The sequence below is a fragment of the Pieris rapae genome, chromosome 8 (assembly GCF_905147795.1).
Source record: "Pieris rapae chromosome 8, ilPieRapa1.1, whole genome shotgun sequence".
Taxonomy (NCBI): Eukaryota; Metazoa; Arthropoda; class Insecta; order Lepidoptera; family Pieridae; genus Pieris; species Pieris rapae.
In genome coordinates this window covers 47,785-68,584 of record NC_059516.1, presented here as the reverse complement: position 1 = coordinate 68,584, position 20,800 = coordinate 47,785, and the positions used below count along the sequence as shown (strand labels likewise).

General features: G+C 46.8%; 1 protein-coding gene across 1 annotated transcript; it reads left to right on the top strand.

Moving 5' to 3' along the window:
• Window positions 1-396: 396 nt before the first annotated feature.
• Window positions 397-20,478, top strand: LOC110995673 (helicase domino). The gene is made up of 11 exons (XM_022262940.2): window positions 397-996; window positions 12,234-12,424; window positions 12,498-12,915; window positions 13,011-13,151; window positions 13,239-14,422; window positions 14,628-15,635; window positions 15,725-16,649; window positions 18,226-18,468; window positions 19,071-19,109; window positions 19,180-20,097; window positions 20,168-20,478. The coding sequence occupies exons 1-11, from the start codon at window positions 994-996 to the stop codon at window positions 20,447-20,449; spliced, it is 5,352 nt and encodes a 1,783-aa protein (XP_022118632.2). The 5' UTR covers window positions 397-993; the 3' UTR covers window positions 20,450-20,478.
• The last annotated feature ends 322 nt before the right edge of the window (window positions 20,479-20,800 follow it).

Sequence of the window (20,800 nt, the reverse complement as noted above, 5' to 3'; positions counted from 1 at the left end):
CACAGACTAATAAAAAATATTTGTATTTGATAAATATTAACGTTGTAGAAAGTACCAAAAGAGGTAAACAAAATAAATATTATGTATTTTAAATAAAACCAAGAATCTTCACTCTTGAGTCTGAAAGTAGTAATACCCTTTAAGATAAAGGTATGTTATTTAATAAATAGAACTTATAGACTTATAAATATATAAAAAACAAAGTCTAGATTGCAATTACACAATATTGTATAAAAAAAATAAAACCAATATACTTATTTTACTTCCTGTCACTATTTCATATTTAATTAGTAGTAGATTTTGACTTTTCAAGTCAAACAAGAAATAATCTATGAATTATACTCTGTGTATAACGCACAGAATACAGATTTTTATGCATAGCATGTATGCTGAATGTATCTATGTATTTAGTTATTCACTATTGCCGTTTCAATTTTATTAGTATTATTGTTCGAAAGCAAATATTTTAAAAATATGTAACGTACCTTAATAAAACATATCTGATCGAACTTTTCACATTTCTTAAATCGAGTGATGTATCTTTTACAATAAGTTATTTAGTGATAACATCTGTATTGCAATGGGCTCTTGAACGCTAGTGGCGCTTTGTTCCATCCAATATGGCTGCCGCCGGGATTGTTGACAAAAATCACTTATTTTTATAAATATAATATCTTAAAAATTTTACACTCTAATTATTCAGCTTCATTTATGCAACTTATTATTTCACGGAAATGAAAGCAACATGACATTAAAATGAGTTGGACAAGTTGGAAAAATTATCGATTGCATATAGAAAAAACAATACACAAGTCATATAGAATAACTATAGTTATTAATTTAAACAGTGCAGTGGATGTGCTAGATTGATTGTGTTTAAACTATTGTGTTGTAATTAGTGCATTGTGAATAACAGCAGTATGTCGCAGTGTCAGCGGGCGTTATGAGCCCGCCCTGGTGCAATAATTGTCGTTGGGCTCCGCTGTGCTACTCATGGTAAGCCATCGAATGATACTGTCAGGCCTAGTGAAAATAGTAATTTATGACAAAAGTCTTCGGTTACAGCCGTCGTCCGGAAAAAAGAAACTGCCATAATAAGATATATAAGATAGGCAGACAGCAGCTACTGCTGTTTTTTTAGATTTTTGTATATTTTCGCCTTACTTCTTTTTCTAGTCGCATTCTTTGTTTAGTAGGCTAAGGGAGTGATTGGACAAAAGTTTAAGCACTTGATTTTCTCACAGACTTGATTTACCTACACTTTGTGCTTTTTGTGAGTTAAATGTATCATTATATTTGCTGTTTTAAAAGTGGGAAGAACAATAGATGTCAGTATAATCCAATAGAATTTAGTAAGAATCAATATAAACACAATTGATAATTCATTGATTCAGCTTAATTTATGCAATGATAAATTACAATATACACATTCTAAAACACATGTATAGGTACTATATTTTTAAACTGCATATTTTAATAATCATGTGCCTGTTATCATGAATTAGTTTTTAGGTACCCTTAAAAAATCCACTCCACTTTTTTATTTATAAGAATATTATTTGGAGATAATACAGAATAAGTTATGGCTCTATTCTTCTTATGATACAGATAGGGAACAGCTCAGTATCATTATTGTTTGAACATTAATTCTGTTCTTTGATGTCTATGAATTTATTCTTTTTGTATAATGAGGAGACCAGATGGTTGACCAAGGATGCTTTATTGTAAAATGACTCCAAAGTCACACATAGACTCCTTTAATATATCCTTTGATTTTTTTGTTATCAGCAAGAAATGTGCATTTGAATATATAAAATATTTAGAAGCTGTATGGTAACATAACTAAAATTGACCCCTTAAAAACCAATGCTTTTAGAAACACACTGCACCACCACATCTTACCTCCTTTTTACTTATCTTGTTCGGGTACTAGCCGATGATGATATTGTTGATAAATGATAAAACTGTATGTATAAATTTACAAGAGTTTATTGAGAGAAAATAATTACTTGTTACTATTTCTAAATGATAATGAGTGACGCGCGACGTGATTGATGTCTACAAACGTACTAAAAGTAATGAAATTAGGTTAAAGTGTAAAATGATGATGCGGCGAAATGATGTGCTGTGGCTGTGTGCGTGCCTTGCCCGTACATGCTCCCGGGGGCGGAATAGGAGAGAGAAAGTGATTTGATGACCTTACTCTAACATGGTGATTGACAAACTTTCTTTAAAGTTAAAATATATTTTACTTGATTATTGATACTATTCTTATTTGAAATTAATATTAAGTAATTCCCAGATTAGTTTAAATATTTCTAAATAAGTACTAAGCATGATAAAGTCTCTAAATTGTTGCTTCAATTCTAGGAAAAACTACTTTATTATGTAAAGGCGACGAGCCTTTATCACTGATCCTTTCACTTGAAACATCGACAACCGGGTTATCGCATTCACTGAATGTTTTCATACTGATGCACTGACACTGACGCCTCGGTGAGGGCGTCGGTCCGGCGGGGGCGCGCGCGCGGCGGCAGGCCAGCCCGGCCGCCAGCGCCGCGCCCGCTCCCACGATGCAGTAGATGGCCACGTAGTGGTGCACGTCGTGGTAGGAGACGCTGGCCGCCAGGGTCGCGCTCTCCTTCACCTTCTGTATGTTGTCCCGTATGTCCTCCAACGCCTTGTCTGACTCTTGCGTGTCAATGGTCGGGGGTATGATCGGAACGGTTATATTGATGTAGTTGTTAATCGGCGATAATACAGGGAGACTAATGTCAGCCTTATTATCCACTCTGCTAAGACGCTGTTTCTGCCCGTGTAGTATGAAATCATCTGTTTTTATAATACATTTATCGTCTATTGTTAGTAAGCCAGCGCCTGTTATCAGTTCGACGGTAACTTGATCCGAACATATGATTCTCGCCTTTGTTTGATTGCATATGAAGAATAGGTGAGTGTTTGGTCTGTTTGTTTGTAACCATTTGTCTTTACAAAGGTCAATTACATAATTGCACTCATTTGAGGATTTATTCTTTGAACAAAAGGTAAATTCATCTCTAATGTGATAAATGGGTCTTGACAGTAGTTGGCAACACAGAATGTCTCCATTGTGCAAGCATGATGTTGCGTCTGTCTCTGTCATCTCGATGTACGTGTCCTTGTGTATGTTAATAGCTACATATTCGGAAGTAGGCACAATACTTAACATGTTATAACTTTGTACCTTCCTTGGTATTGAAGTAATTCTATACAATTCGTAGGAGTCCCTCAGAACTAAAGGCACCTTGATTTCAAAAAATGCATAACTTTCTGTGAATCTGGTTTTGATTTTTAACAAGTGATATATCTTTCTTAGGTCAGTCATGGTATTGTCAATGGGTAAGCATAATTCATTTGATATTTGATTCGAAATAATATTTAATTCTTTCCTTAGTTGGTTTGGAGTTACGATGTGAAAGTTGAAGGTTCCTTGATAAATATCTGTAAGGGTGTCTAAAAGCATCTCTTGTATGTTTTTTAAACATTGAAGCATGTTGGTTGCCGTAATAGCGCCAAGCGCAATCTCATTTACGCTGACTGTGTTTTGCAGTTCCAATTTCACGCTATTTATAGTTTTTTCAAAATTTAAAGTCTGTTGATTGATTAGTTTTTGCTGTTTATTTAATGTGTCTTCTGTTCTCTTTAAGACATTGTACTCTGACTCGATTATAGATGTTTGGTTCTTCCACAATGCTAGTAAGTGGTGTTGATTATCTGACATAAGCATAATATCCTTCTGGTACTGTTCGGCGAACTTCTGATCCAATACGCCGAAGAGCGAGTTCGCGAGATACCCGACACCATCAATGAGTCCGCGGCGCCAGCGCGTGTTCTTATCTGCTTGGGGGAACCCGCTTGTATGTTGACTCAGCAGCATGTCATTGTAGTAATTTAGTTCCGAGTACCCGTGACGTAGTTGTTGTAATATGATGTCGCATGATGAGTGTTTATTTATGATCGAACACATGTTTGTTAAATGATTAATGTATTTATTTAATGCATTTAAGCCCTGGTAATATGGATTTATGTCGTAATAGACAACGATCTTCCACTCTTCCTTGATAATTTGAACGTCTTGTAGCTTAGCCAGATAGAGACCTTGGTTATCTCTAAATCTTGTTATGTTTGTAGGAAAGCAATGTATGTTAGGCAGAGTTATTAAGAAAACCATCAGAGTCAGGGCTAATGACGTTAGCTTCTTGCATCCTTTAACTCTTGATTTATTTTCAGCTTGCTTATCTTCACTGATGCATGTCTTAGGGTTCTGTACCTCTGATGCAGGAGATGATGATGAGGTTCGGGATCTGTCTTCTTTGTTGATTGGAAGTACGGCTAACTTCACGATTGGACGTTTTAAGAGGCCGTTTTTCGTCCTAAGCGTCACTACTCGTACATGTCCGTCACTCCCTGGATGTAAGTCAACCACTCGACCCAACGCCCACTTCCCAGGCGGTAAGTTATCTTCCTTGATGATAACTACGTCATTCATGTTAATGTTGTCTTGTGGTTTTCTCCATTTACTTCTCTTTGATAGTTGAGTAAGATATTCTGATCTCCACCTGTTCCATATATCTGTAAATATCTTTTGTGTTAGTTGCCATCTTGTACGCAAGTCTCTTTCTGTTTCATATATGGTGAGTGTTGGACCACATGCTAGGAAATGTGCAGGTGTTAGGAAGTCCAAGTCTTCTGGATCTTCTGTTAGAGGGCATAGAGGCCTTGAGTTCATACACGCCTCCAACTGAGCTAACAAAGTGCTGTACTCTTCAAATGTAAGTCTTGTTTCGCCAACTACTCGTTTCAGATGGTGTTTTAGGCTCTTCACAGCAGCTTCCCAAAGGCCTCCTGCAGACGGCCATGAAGGGGCGTTGAAGTGCCAAGTTATCCCCATTTCACTGATCTCTGATATGAAGTTTTGATCAAATTCTTGTTCTATCTTGTTTTTTAGTTCTGTATATTCTTGTTGTAGTACCTTGTTGGCATGTTGAAAGTTTGTGCCGTTGTCCGAATACAGATGGGCAGGTACTGATCGTCGTGCTGCCATCCTGCGCAAGGCTGCTAGAAAGGCTGAGGACGTAAGGTCCGAGACCAGTTCCAGATGCACGGCCTTGGTTACCATGCAAATGAAGACTGCAACGTAACCTTTCATGGTTTTGATGCCACGACCCTTGTTTGCCTTGATAAAAACGTGGCCTGTATAGTCTACCCCTGTGTGGTAGAATGGTCTCGATGGGTTTGTTCGAGCTGAGGGTAGATCTCCCATAATCTGATGGTTGTTGTTATTGTTATGCCTTTTACATTTCACACAGTTGCGGAGCCGTTTCTTGGTGGCTTGAATGCCGCCGAGAAGCCAGTATTTCCGTCTTAGAAAACTGGTTGTCATTCGAGCGCCGCCGTGAAAAGTGTCCTGGTGCGCCTGGTCGATGATGAGATCCGAAAAAAGCGTGTTTTTGTCGACAATTATGGGATGTTTCATATTGTATTCAATTTGAGCGTTTTTCAGCCGGCCTCCAACTCTTAAGATTCCTTGTTCATCTAAAATTGGGCACAAGCTGAATAGTTTGCTCTTACACGAAACTCCTTTCTTCTTTTTTAAATCTTCAATTTCATCTGCGAATTGCTCGTTTTGTACATATTTGATAATTATTGCTTCCGCTTCGTTTATATCAGTTACTGTTATGAAACCTGAGCTCTTTTTCCACGGTAGGCATTTTCGCACCCGTGCCAACACTCTTATTGCTTTTGCCAATGAGCTAAATTTGTTGAGTAGGTATCCTACAACGTCATAGCCTTCGCTTACTTGTGCGATGTGTACTTGTTTTTGTTTTTTCAACTCCAGCTCTGTAGTGGGGATGGGAATATCTTGCTTTTGCTCGTATGTAGGGAGCCATTCTGGGCCTCGCCACCAGAGATTGTGTTCCTGAAGTTGATTGATTGTAATTCCTCGGCTGGCGCAATCTGCTGGATTCTCTTGAGACCTGACATATCTCCAGCATTCCGACGGCATCGTGTCTGTTATCTGTGTCACACGATTGGCTACAAAAGCATTCCACTTGTTCGGTTCGCCATTGAGCCACCCTAAAACAACCATCGAATCGACCCAACCATAAATCTTGATGTTTTCGAAGGTGTTTAAGCATTCTTTGGTTTTGGCCATTAATCTTGATAGTAGCATCGCGCCACTAAGTTCCAAACGAGGAAGCGTAATATGTTTGTACACAGGTACTAACTTGGACTTCCCTGCTATAGGTATAACATAAGTTCCGCCGTTGTAGCTTGTTTTGCAATATACCACACAAGCAAACGCTTTGATGCTTGCGTCGCAAAACCCGTGGAGCTCTACTTCGGAATTTTCTTGTGTTTTTAACCATCTTGGTATTTTGAATAGATCTAAATTGTGTAGATCGATCTTGATTTTCTGCCATTCAGCGGCAATCTCCTCGGACACTTGTTCGTCCCATTGTGCGTCTGATTTCCATGTTTCTTGGAATAATATTTTAAGTTTGGTGGTAATTGGTGTTAGCCATCCTAAAGGATCATAAATTCTGGACATGTCTGATAATAAATTCCTTTTTGTTGGTTTGTTTTCGGGCAGTTTTACTGGACTGAATATAAAATTATCATCCTTGGGATTCCAGCCTACTCCTAACGTTTTCGATGACTCAGCCTGCTTGAAGTCAAAGTTTTGTTGTTCATTTAACCTTTCTTGGAGTTCGGTTACATTGGATTTCCACTTCCTGAGATTAAATCCTCCCGCTCTTAAAAGTTTGATCATGTCCTGTTTTAATTGTTTAGCTTCATCCGTAGTATGCGCCCCGTGAACTAAGTCATCCATGTAAAATGAATTCTCTAAGATGTCAGGCGCAGAGCTGCCTTGATAATTCTTTCTCTCATCTTGGGCGAGTTGTTTGAGGGTCATCATTGCCAAATATGGGGCGACCTTGAACCCGTATGTCAAGGTCACGAGCTGGTAATCTTGTAAAGGTTGTGATGGGTCATCTCTCCACACTATCCTCTGTAGTTGCTGATCATCGGGGTGCAACAATATTCCTCTATACATTTTCTCAATATCCGCAGTAAATGCATACTGATATTGTCTCCACTTGATTATGAGACACTGCAGATCCTGTTGTAAATTTGGACCCCGGCACATGAGGTCATTTAAGCTGTATTTTGTTGTTGTGGCTGACGCGGCATTGTACACTACGCGTAAAGGCGAGCTTGTCGATTCGCTACGTAATACGGCATGGTGAGGTAGATAACATGTAGGTAGCTGATTCGGTATTTTGTTACACGGAATCATATGTCCAAGTGCAATGTACTCGTTCATAAATTGCTTATACTGTTTCGCAATCTCCGGTTGTTTTTGTAATTTTCTTTCTAAGTGGTAAAATTGTGCTACGGCTTTTGTCTTGGATTCGCCCAATTTTTCTTGATAGTCCTTTTTCATAGGTAACCTCACCTCGTATCGGCCATCATCTTTTCTTGTTGTGGATGATTTGTATAGCTCAATACACTCTTGATCTTCTAATGATAATTTTGATGACTCGGTTATTTCTTCTATCTCCCAAAACGACTGAATATCTTGTAAGTTGTTTAGAATAACATTGCAGTGAAACGTTTTGACATTCCCACTGAGTATCCAACCGAGCTTAGTTTGTTGCGCAGTCGGTAGATTTGCATTTGTTCTACAAATACCGTCCATAAGTATATCTGAGTATACGTCAGCTCCTAGTAATATATCTACAGGGCGACTATCATAAAACTCCGGGTCTGCTAACTTGATTTGGTCGAGGTACGACCAGTCTGGTTTTGAAAATGACGTACTTGGTAGATTTCTTATTAATTGATTCATGATGTAGGCGTCGGTTTCAAACTTGAAGTCGCCGACCGTTGATGCGCATTCTATGTTTATCAATCCTTTGCATGAACTTTCTTTCGCGCCTATTCCTGAAATGACGCCGACACATCGCTGTCGTGGAATTTTCAAAATCTGAGCTGCATTTTCTGATATAAGGGATGCTTGGGACCCTTGATCCAGGAGTGCTCGCATGGTATGATAGACTCCATTAACTGCTTTTACCTTGATTAGAGCAGTTGCAAGTAAAGTTTCAGAGCATTTGTTTTGCGACACGTGTGAACTTTGAACTTGTTCATTCGGTGCATTCACACTTGATTTTGCTTGTTGTGCGTTCGATGACGTAAACGCGTGGTGCAATAATGAATTGTGGTCTCTATTGCACTCCCGACACCTATTTTCAGAAATGCATGGTTTTCCTGTGTGTCTATGTAGGCAATTTGGACAAATTTCGTTTTGCAGGACCGTCTTTTTCTTGAGATAAGCGGGCATGTTCAAGAATTTTTGGCAGAAATATATCCCATGATCATTGGTACTGCATATAGGGCACTTAAATATCGTTGTACGCGTAGTAGATATGTGTTGTTTTATCGGTTTAGCGTTCGATACTAGGGCATTGTAATGGTGTGCGGGTTTTTGACTCGCCTGGTATTTTGATACGTTATTGTTGATGAGTGGTTTAGGTGTAGGGTTCTTCTGCTTTGATGTCTCCAAGGTGGTGAATTTCGTCTCTAGAAATTCCATGAAATCAGCTAATTTTGGTAACTCTCTCGGCTGTTTTAACGATTCCATGTAATCGTTATATAACTCGACATCTAATTTTTGAGACAAAAGGTATACTAGCAATGGATCCCAGGAAGTGATGTCTATTCCTAGGTTCTTGATGGCATTCAATGATTCGTTGGCTGTATCATGTAGCCTCTTGATGTTGCTGATGGATAAATGTTGCACAGTAGGTACATTCATGAGAGCACCGATAAGTGAAGTGAATATGAGCTTCTTGTTGTCATATCGATGCGCAAGGATCTCCCAACAGACAGAATAATTTTCTGAAGAAATATTAAGATGCTGTATTAAACGTTCTGCTTCTCCCTTGATTTTCCCTTTCAAAAACTGCATCTTTTGAGCGTTTGAAAGTGATGAGTTGTTGTGGATTGTTTCTGTAAATAAATCCTTGAAGGATACCCATTGCGAATAGTTCCCGTTAAATGATGGTATTTCTATTTTTGGGGTTGATTTTTCGACATGAGCGACTGACCACATTTTCTTGTTAATGGCCTTCTTCATTTTATTGTAATGAGACTCGTACTCGTTGAACTGTTGTTCATATTCTTGGTTAGACCCGCCAAGTTCGCTATCTAATTCCCAATGGAGGCTGTCGATAGCTGACCAACGGATCTGTAAGTTGCGCAGCACATCCTCAAACTCCCACTTCTCTGATACTGAGTCGAGGTCAACGCTGGTAACGGTTCTCATAAACGCCTTAAAATTGCTAGCTTGTTTTTTGAGCATATCCTCTGTTTTGCTGCTGGAGCCCCGGGACGTCGTTGGTTGAATCTGATCTTGGGCTTGCCTCGGCGCCACTGACGGGCTAGGCATAAAAGATGGTGGCTTTATAACTGGTGTCCCGGGCCTGTAACTCTGAATAGTCTCCCTGATTTTGATGTATTTATTCTTTACTTGCTCGTATTGTTGAGAAGTAAAGTAATTATGAGATTTATCTTCGCATGATAACAAATTGATATGGTTGTTGTGAAACTCGTTCCAATATTGGTCTAGAGTTTCCAATCGCTTCTTGATGTACTCCGGTGTCTTGCGGTCGGAACTATCCTTTTTGAAATTAGTGTAGAGTTGATCAATACCCCCTACCACCTGCTCTTGTGTAGCAATAATATCCTCCATCCTCAACATGATGATTTGAGTAGAAGATAAATAGGAAAGATCTTACTTGAATCAGACGTCTCCTGGTCCTGTGTGCACCTTGGTATGCACGCTCCCTGATGTCTTTCCGAGCTCCTTGATCAGCTCAGAAAGTGAATGCTGCTGCTTACTGTATATCTTGTGATACAGTAAGAATCCTCCTTAAGTGGCTAAGAACCACCACGTCACTTCACCGGAAACACTGACACGTATCCAGGTCACACGACGCGTGTTTTAATCCCGCCTGTTCGGAGGCTCGAAGGACCAATGTTCGGGTACTAGCCGATGATGATATTGTTGATAAATGATAAAACTGTATGTATAAATTTACAAGAGTTTATTGAGAGAAAATAATTACTTGTTACTATTTCTAAATGATAATGAGTGACGCGCGACGTGATTGATGTCTACAAACGTACTAAAAGTAATGAAATTAGGTTAAAGTGTAAAATGATGATGCGGCGAAATGATGTGCTGTGGCTGTGTGCGTGCCTTGCCCGTACATATTAGTTATGTTAAAACAGATCAACTCCTTATAGCCATCTTTGCAAATGCTCCATCTGGAATGGGATTTAAAAATTATTATTTTGTAAGAAATTGTCTCCAATGTTACATTAATAATAACCTCCATATACAAGTACCCTAATATTCAGTTGATATGAGATCTAAGAAAGCTCTATATTTTGCTTTGATATGAGAGCATGATTTGAGATATGAGGAATCACACACTAACTTGGTTTTTTGTGCAGCGTCTAACAGTTTCTCTCACCTCAGACTGTACCTGTCTGTGCTTGTTTCCCTTGTTTTAGAATTTGATAAGTTGGGTTTGTTTTTTGCTTTTTATACATTACAGGACATTTTCAAATTTATTTTTATAAACATTCATCTGCCGGGAAAGATAATGTCTATTTAATTAAGGCATGAATTTATAAAATAACATTATGTGCTAGTTGTTAATTTCGTGAGGATGTACGGGCTTAGCACATCAATAATTATGCAAGATCTGTACTTGTTTACACCTGATTGCAAAGGGGTGCAGCTAGATTTTGTCGTGATGTAGGTGTGTATTAAAAAAAGAAGCGAATAAAATCTTTTCCCAAAAATTAATTAAAAATAATTTTAATAAAAATACTAGCAGCAAAATATTTATAGGCAACTTCATAGATATATTTATCCTCCTAATTATAATTATACATTTTTTTTAGCAAATAACAGAGAACACACTAATCCCACAGCTGGAACTTAGACCATAATATAAACTTAAGCAGAAGGAGTTGATTGTTCAAGGGTTTTGTAATAATTTATAAATAAATGTTTCTTTTTAATGCGGTTGCTCAAAAAGTGGCATATTGCAGGGAGGTATAGAGTTCGGAAAGAGGGCTATTACACACTCGTGGTTTTTCTTTGCCTTTCCTGCACTCAGGCATTCTCTTTCCCAACTGTCAAAACAATGTCTGTACGAGCCAAGGCTGTACATTTTACTGGCTGTTCATTTTTTATTTTTTTAGTTCATTAAAAAGGAAACACCAACCACCACCAAGGTTTTACTAAACAAAAATACTTAATAGAAGTTTTTATGATATATACAATTACATATTCCTAAAAAGTTGACTAATAATTGGATTCAATAAGTTAGGTTTCTTTTCATTTCATATCAATAAAAAAATTATTAATAAGAAAAAACCAACCACGAAGCAAAAAAAATCATAGAAGTTTTTCTGATTCAGGCTACTACTTTGTTTCAATATAATAAATTTCATATCAATTAAAATATTCTACTGAAGGCCTGCCTGTATGGGCGAAGTTCCCTTTGCCTACCAGAAAGGGTGAAGAAAAAAAAATCTTTGCTCATATTCTTTGACGGTTGGCGCCATATTCTAAAAATGTTCTTGCGAGTTGAGTTATTTGTTGCACAAAATGAGTAATTTCGACGATATTTCATTTCAATTAAAACCACCCGAAATTGCACAAAATGCTTCGGAGAACATTTTACCGGAAACGTAAAAGTCGCTACATATGTACGTGCAACGAATTTATTGCGTGGAGAGAAGTGAAAAAAAGCAAATATGTAGTTTAATTAAATTGCTTAATTTTTTCGCAACTGTATTAAAAATAGTTGTTCAGTGCACGTGCGGAACCGTCATTGCAACTTGTTCCGACTGTCAACCCTCACCTTCGGCTGCGCCTCGGCTCGATTCGTCGGGACTCTTTGCAATGACAGGCTTTCCGCACTTGTAATTAAATATACTATTTCGTACATTTTCCTTTTTCAAAAAAAAAACAAAAACTGAGGTGGTGTTTGGGAGCTGGAAAATTAAAAATTTAAAGGGCTAAGATCTTGAACTAAGATCGTATCTATGGCTTCAAACAGATATATATCCTTTTTATCCTATATTTCCTTTTGATAATTCGACAGGGTGTGGAGCGCAGTGAGGGCGCGGGCGGCGGCTTCGCCGGCGCGGCCGCCGCGCTCAACGGCTCTCCTACGGATCGCCCGGAGGAACCCCCCAACAAGCGGCCTAAGCTAATTCTGGCGGAAGATGCCTCCGCGTTGCGAAAACGCATTCTCGAATATAAGCTGCTGCGGCTCAAAAATCTTCGCGAAAGGTTAGTTGTCACCGAAAGCTCCGGTCAACTGGCGGCCAGGCGATTCGTACTTAACGCTCGTCTTCGGCTGCAGGTCGACGGAGCTGCTCAAGGAGCAATACTTTCTGGAGGCCGGCGGAAACATGATCGACTACGTGGCGTGGCGTAAGAGGCCGCCTGCGCCCGCGCTCGCGGCGTACGTGGAGGCGCGGCGCACGGGCGGCGGTGCCGAGTCGGCGGCCACTCTGGACACGGCCGTCGAAACGCCACCGAGCGCCCCGGAGCCGCAGGCGGGCGCCGACGAAGTAGTGGAGAAGGCGCGCGCGGAGGCGGCGGTGGCGGCTCGAATAGCGGCTCTGGCGCGAGGGGGCCTCTGGGCCGAGCGGAGGCTCCCGCGGGTGTTGGAACCGCCTCGCCCCAAAACGCACTGGGACTACCTGCTCGAAGAGATGGCCTGGCTTGCGCAGGATTTTGCACACGAGCGCAAATGGAAAAAGCAGGCCGCTAAGAAGGTAATTCGAACTCGACCGGATCAGACGTTCACGAGAAAAACATACAAGGGTACAAAATAATACATTTAGTAATTCAAAAAAATATTCGATTTCAGTGCGCGCGAGCTGTGCAGAAATATTTCCAAGATAAAGCTGTAGCAGCACAAAAAGCAGAAAAAGCTCACGAATTACAGTTGAAAAAGATCGCGGCTTTTGCAGCTAAAGAAATCCGGACTTTTTGGGCCAACATTGAAAAGGTAATGGTTGTTCCGGTTCTAGCAGTGTGAGTGTCAAATGGAATGGTTTGTGACCTCTCTCTCTCTCTCTCTCTCTCTGGCTCTCAGGTGGTGGAGTGGAAGCGGTCGGTCCGCGTCGAGCGCGCGCGCAAGCAAGCGCTGGACGAGCAGCTCAGCTACATCGTCGATCGCACCGAGCGGTATTCGCGGCAGCTCGCCGCCAACCTGCACCCGGAGCGGCCGCCGCCCTCCGACGACGAATTCCAACCGCGCGGCGACTCCGACGACGACGAGGAGACGATCGCCGCCGCCGAACGGGACGACCCCGCCGACCACAGCCGAGAGCTCGACGCGTTGCGACGGGAGTCGCGGCTCGACCTCGGCGAGCTACTGCCGGCGGGCTACCTTCCCGAGCATTCGCCGCCGCCGTCCGACTACGGCGGCGACGAGGATTCGGCCGACGACGAGAGCACCATCGACGAGCAGGAGCGCGCCGAGCGGCCCGACGACACGGCCGCAGAACTGGCCGCGCTGCGCAGCGAGGCCGATCTCGATATTGACGAGCTGCTGCGCCGATATCCGCGGAGGCCCGTCGAAGCCGACGCCGAAGCCGACCTCGACGCCCGGGCGGACGAGGACGAGGCGAGCTCCGCCTCGAGCGAGACAGAATCCGGTGGCTCGGAGCGGGCGCCGCTGGAGACGCTGGTGGCGGACGAGGCTGACGGCGAAGACCGAGTGGAGGCGGCCGCTTCGCTGGCGGCCTCCCTCCAGCCCACCGGCAACACGCTCTCGGACACCACGGTGGGCACGCCGGTCCCGCGGCTGCTGCGCCACACGCTGCGAGAGTACCAGCAGGTGGGGCTGCACTGGTTGGCCACGATGCACGCGCGCCGCCTCAACGGCATCTTGGCCGACGAGATGGGCCTGGGCAAAACCATCCAGACGATCGCGCTGCTGGCGCACCTGGCCCTGGAGCGACACGATTGGGGCCCGCATCTCGTCGTGGCTCCGACGTCGCTCGTGCTCAACTGGGAGTACGAGTTCAAGAAGTGGTGTCCGGCTTTCAAGCTGCTCACCTACTACGGCACGATCAAAGAGCGCAAGCTGAAGCGCGTCGGCTGGACCAAAGCCAACTCTTTCCACGTCTGCATCACGTCTTACAAGCTGGTCGTTCAAGATCATCAGAGTTTTCGAAGAAAGCGTTGGAAATATTTAATACTCGACGAAGCGCAGAACATCAAGAACTTTAAATCTCAGCGATGGCAGATGCTGCTGAATTTCCAAACCGAGAGGTGATCCTTTCATTATTTTATTTGAAGTATTCTTTTTGTCTCTTTTGTCTTTGCTCAGCCGTCAATTAATATTTAAAGTATGGGCTCGGTTTTGCGTTTCGCGGCTATAATGTCGAGAAACGTGAAATTTAATACATATATAATATTATACACAATATATGGTAAAAGCGATGTATTTTAAAAAGTCGGACGATGGCGATTTCAGGCGGCTGCTGCTGACGGGCACCCCGCTTCAGAACAGTCTGCTGGAGCTGTGGTCGCTGATGCACTTCTTGATGCCCAGCGTGTTCGCTTCGCACTCGGAATTCCGCGAGTGGTTCGCGCCCGTGGCGGGCATCGCCGAGGGCGCCACCTCGCGCCAGTCCGACGCCCTGCTGCGCCGCCTGCACGAAGTGCTGCGTCCGTTTCTGCTGCGCCGGCTGAAGGCGGACGTGGAGCGCCAGCTGCCGCGCAAGCACGAGCACGTGCTGCTCTGCCGACTCGCGAAGCGGCAGCGGTTTCTGTACGACGACTTCATGTCGCGCGCCAAGACCAAGGAGACCCTCGCCTCGGGAAACCTGCTCAGCGTCATCAACGTGCTCATGCAGCTGCGCAAGGTGTGCAACCACCCCGACCTGTTCGAGCCCCGCCCCGTGACCTCGCCCCTCCACCTGACCCCGTTGAGTCTGCGCCTGCCCGCGCTCGCCCTGCTGGCCTCCGTCGACGAGCGCCGCGCGGCGGCCGCCCGCCTCGGCGGCGACCTCGCCTCGCTCGAGCTGCACGTCGTCGACGCCTTCGCCGCGCACCGGGCCCGACACCTGGCGCCCCCGAGACGCCTCGTCGAGGAGCTCGCCGAGAGACCCCCGCCGACGGCTCCGCGGCCTCCGCCCGCCGCCCTCCGGCTGCACTTGCGCCTCGTCCCGCGCGCCCCGCCCTCGCGGCTCACCGCCGTCGCGCCGCAGCCCCCGCGACTCCTGACCGCGCCCCCGCGAGCCTCCGAAGCTCCCGCGCCCCTCGTGCCTCACCCGCGCGAAGGCGGCGCGACCGGACGACTGGAGGCGCACCGCGCGAGCTGCATGAGACGCGCGGCTCGCGTCAACGAGCGGAGGTGCTGGCGACTGCCGCTGTTCGGCGCCGACCTGCGCGCCGCGCTCGGCGTGCCGCCGCCGCCGCCGCCCTTCGCGCCCAAGACTGTGGACGACGTGCTCGCGGAAATGCACGACGTCATCGACAGGTGAACTTTTATTTAATTTAAAACTATAATATTCAAGGCTTCATGTTCTTCAAATACATAATGACGTCAAACTGTTCGTTTCCAATCAGGTTTGGCATATGCTGGGCGCCGTGCCGTGCCGAGCCGCCGTCGCTGTTCTGCGGCGGCGGCGAAGGTGCGAGGGCTTGGCGGCGCCGCGAATTGGGGCTGCAGCGGGCGCTGGCTCCGCCGCTGCGCCGGGCGCTGGCGCAGGTGCACGCGCCCGCGCAGCGCCAGGCCGTGGCCTTCCCGCATCCTCGGCTGCTGCAGTACGACTGCGGCAAGCTGCAGACGCTCGACGGCCTGCTGCGGCGGCTCAGAGCGGGCGCGCATCGCGTGCTCATCTTCACGCAGATGACTCGCGTGCTGGACGTGCTCGAGGCGTTCCTGTCGATGCACGGGCACACGTACCTGCGGCTGGACGGCGCCACGCGCGTCGACCTGCGCCAGCCGCTCGTCGACCGCTTCAACACGGATCCGCGCATCTTCGCCTTCATCCTGTCCACTCGCAGCGGCGGCGTCGGCCTCAACCTCACGGGCGCCGACTCGGTCGTGTTCTACGACTCCGACTGGAACCCGACGATGGACGCGCAGGCGCAGGACCGCTGCCACCGAATCGGTCAGACGCGGGACGTGCACGTGTTCCGGCTCGTCACCGCCGCCACGGTCGAGGAGAACATCCTGCGCAAGGCGGAGCAGAAGCGGGCGCTGGGCCACCTCGCCATCGAGGACGGACACTTCACGACGTCGTACCTGCGCGACACCAACGTCCGCGAGCTGTTCGGCGGCGAGAGCGGCGGCGGCGCCGCGGCCGACGGCGGCGACCTGGAGAGTGCGCTGGCCGCGTGCGAGGACGAGGCCGACGCGGCGGCGGCGGTGGCCGCGCGCGCCGAGGCCCATCGCGACCTCGCCGAGTTCGACGAGAGCGTGCCCCTCGACGACGTGGCCGACGCGCCCGTCGACGCGCCCGACGAGTGCGTCGCGCTCGTCAAGCAGGTGAATCTTTGCTTCTTTCCACTTCTTTCTTGTTATCTTCCGATTCTAATATAGTATTAGTCTGTCCTTCATTTCATGTTCATGTTCTCTAAAGGTTTGTTGCCAACTGCTTCTTTCATAGCAAACATTCCAACTATACAGAGGGCTAAGGATGCATTTAATTTTTTCTTAATAACTTATGTATTGGATTTGAGATAATTGCCCTCCTTGGTATGTATTATAGTATATAAAATTGTCTCATTTTCTTTTGTCTTCAGAGTTGGTAAATGTCTTATTGAAATCAAATTGTCTTTAATGATCTCACTGAGTTGTTTTGAATTACAAGACCAATATACTTGAATGAGTCTGAAGCAAAGGTGCACTTCAGAAACTTCAAACTAAAGCCTACTTTTATTATTGCCTCAAATACATTTTTTATGTGTCTTACAAGCTCCTCAAAGGTGGATGAGTGGATCAGAATATGATCAACATAGTTTACAGAGTATCCTGTGATATTGTGCTTTCTTAGAATACTGCTTAAAATTTTGCCAAAAGGTAGACAGACAGCTCCACTAAAAGTGGCCATTTTGTATGACAAATCTTGTTATTTTTTTTTTTTTTTTTGACCACAAAATTAGGACAAACACATGTCAACATCAACTTACATTCGAAAATATAAAAAAATGCGGTGCCGTCCCTAGGACACGTGGACACGACCAGCGAAATTAAGTGAATAGAATAAAGTGTCAAAACAAAAAAACAAACAAAAATCTAAAAATAATAGCTATAAAGAATGAAAACACTATAAACAAGAAAAGAATCTATCTTCCACCCAGACTGCAGTGTAGTTTATATCAAGTGTAATAAAATACTTAGAATTTCCAGTCCTAATAATCAAATCATCTGTTAATGGGAAAGGTGCAACAATTTTGTTAAAATCTCTGAAATCATACGTAAACGAGATTTTCTCCTTTTTTAAATGATAAAATGTCACTGGCGCAGCAAAAGAACTCTAAGATTCTTCTATTAAATTATTCTTCTTCTAAATTTTATTTTCTTTATCTAATTAGTCTGTCTTACTAACAAATTTCTCTATTTTTGTGTGATTGTGTGAATTTCTCAATGATAAATTTATCTGAAACTTGTTGATTAGATTATGTTGATTTTCTTTTTTCGTTGCAAATTCTATTAATTATTCCAGGATATGTTGCAAATTGCAACCAACATCATCTTTGCCTCTCGGTTGTTTTGTGCTCGTTTCTTAAGATCTTCATTTTATTTTATCCATATTTTTCTACTTTAGCGCCTATTCTTCATGCTATTTTTTATTTTTGAGAAAGTTATTAATTTAACAATATATGTATGATAAATCACCGGCCTCAGTTCGTGAGCTAATACATTAGATTTGCCTTCATTTGAGGCCACCATCGTAAACTCCAATTGCAGCCGGTCAACTTCTTTTAGTTAACTGAAATGTCGTTACAATTTAAAATAAACTGCAAAATCAAACGATTGAAATATCATTTTATTACATATATAAAACTTTTATGGAAAATGTATTATACTGACTATTGTCTGTCTGTCTGGCGGCGTGCAGTTGAGCCCCGTGGAGAGGTACGCCATGCGCGTGGTGGAGAGCGGCGAGGCGGCCACGGAGGCCGAGCGCGCCGCCCTCGATGACATGCGGCGCCAGTTGCGCGACTGGGAGAAGGCGCGGGCCGCTCTGCGCGAAGGCCCCGAGGCGCCCGAGGAGCCCGACCGGCCGGACCGGCCCTCCGAGCCGCGCCCCGACGACGACGAGGAGCCGCTCACCTACGACGGCGAGGACGCGCGCACCAAGGTGCGTGGGCGCCGGAGAATCAAGCGCGGTGCGCCGCAGCCGGCGCCGCCGCCGCCGCCCTCGCCGCCGCCGTCGCCGCCCGGCGGCGCGCCGCGAACTCGCTCCAGAGGCACGGTGCACATCAACCTGTGGACGCTGGACGAGCGCGAGGGCGCGGCCCGGCGCCGCAACGGCACGCTCGACTCCTGGCTGGCGGGGGCCGAGGCCGACGACCGCGACGTCGATAATAAATGATTGAGACTGTCACGTGGCGTTTTATATTTCTGACGTTCGACGTTTTGGTGCCGCTCGATATCGACCGTAAATGCTTGGCCCGGAGACGGCGAAGGTGACCGCGGCAACCGCGAGAAGCCACCAAAACGGCGAAGCCGAACGTCAGGGATGTAAGGCGCCCAAGCATTTACGGCCGACCTCGACCGCCGCTCGAAACCCTCCTCTCCCACCTCTCCCCACCTCTCCCGCCTCCCCATCGCGGTCGATCACTTTTATTGAGTGTGATCGTAACCCGAACTGCCCGAGAAGGATGCGGTCGATGGCGACTCGTATGATTGTGAGAAGCCGCGAGGGCGAAGTCTGAGAGTAACGTGCCGTGACGGTTACAGGTGTGGATCGGCGCTTCGCCCGCCGAAGACGTCATGCCGGTGAGTGTTTCCTTTCACGTAGACGATTAGGCCCGCTCGACATGTTTTCCGAACTGCGACCTCTCCGCAGATGTGGGGCCCGCCCACGCCGCCCTCCGGCGACGGCGACGTGTACTGCGACTCGTGGGCTCGCGCGCTCTACCGCCCCGGCGCCGCCTCCGAGGCGCTGCTGCCGCCCGTCCGCTGGCGGGACCCGCGCGCCGCCCGCTCGCCTCGCCGCCTGCGCCCCGCCCCGCGTCCGCCCGTCGCGCCCCCGTCGCTCTTCGGCCTGCGTCCGCGCACCCGTCCCAGGGCCCCGCCCCCGGCGGCGCGCGACCCCGCCGTGCCGCCGCCCGAGTGGAGTCCGTGCGAAGACGCCGCTCTGCGCCGCGCCCTTCGCTCGCAGCGGTTGCCCGCCGAGCCGCCCGCCGCGCTCGCGCCCAACTGGGAGTGGCTCGCCGAGCTGGTCAACGAGGTGTCGCGCGCGTACCGCTCGCCGCGCGCCTGTCGCGACCGCCACGACGCGCTCGCCGACCCAGAAAGGGCGCGGCGGAAGCACCGCAAGCCGCCCCAGGCTCGCCGCCGCCCCGACGAGGAGGCGCCGCGACCGCCCCTCTCGCGCCTCGAGGCCATGCGCGACGCTGCCGAGCGGCGCCGCGCGGCCCCGAAGAGGCGCCACGACGACGCCGCGCCCCGTAACCCCAAACACGCGGCTCTGCTCGCCGACCAGGGGCTCGACTACGACGCGCCGCCGACGCCGATGGAGGTGGCGACGCGACGCGCCGAGCGAATGGCCAAAGAGAAGCTGAAGGGCGGCCAGGCTCCGACCGGCGCGGGGCCCCCCGGCGCCCCCCAGCGCGTCGTGGTGGCGGCCGGCGGCGTGCAGGCCGGAAAGGCGGAGCGCAGGGACGCCGTCCCGCCGCGGAGCGCACATCTCGTTTATCGCCAGCCCTCGCCGGCCGCCCGCCACCATCTCAAGATACTCCATCACGCTCCGCCCCACTCTCAGGTGATTGCGGTTTCCTAGTCGTTCGCGTCGACATCGAATCGGACGACTCACGTCGGTTCTCACGTTCCAGAGCATAGTGACGAGCGGCAGCGGAACGAGCGTGGGCGGCGTGGTGGCGAGCGTGGAGGGCGTGAGCGTCGGCGGCGGCGGAGCGGCGGCGCTACGCACGCTCCAGCTGCAGCAATTGGCTTTGCGTCGCGCCGCTCGGCCTCATCAGCACGTGGTGCTCGCTCACCTGGCGCCCGCCCAGACCGTCGCGGCCCAGCCGCAGCCCGCCGTCCCACAGACCGTCGCCGCCTCGCAGCCCCCGACGGCCCCGGCGCAACAGTCGGCGCCGGATTCGCGACACTGACACGATAAAATATATAAATGATGACACGACAATCTGCTTTTATTTATCCCAAACTCCGTTTCGGCCTCCTTTTGTAGTAAGAAATAAGAAAACATCTAATTTATATGTTACGAGGGTCAAGTCTAGCATTATATTTACAGTATTATAGAGAAAAATAAGCTAATGAAACGTTAATATCGCACCCCCAGATCAATACTGCACTATAACTACTGCATTGTGTGAAGAATCAAATGCTTATCAATATGACATGGTTAATTACTGTAAAAAAACTCACATAAAGTGTTTAATCCTTACTTTTCAAGTTAATTCACTGTTGTAAAACTATTGAACCAATAAAACTTACTGATTAAT

Coding starts and splice junctions, on each gene's coding strand:
- LOC110995673 (XM_022262940.2), top strand. Junction 12,425..12,497: donor CTCAAAAATCTTCGCGAAAG/GTTAGTTGTCAC, acceptor CTTCGGCTGCAG/GTCGACGGAGCTGCTCAAGG. Junction 16,650..18,225: donor GCGTCGCGCTCGTCAAGCAG/GTGAATCTTTGC, acceptor GGCGGCGTGCAG/TTGAGCCCCGTGGAGAGGTA.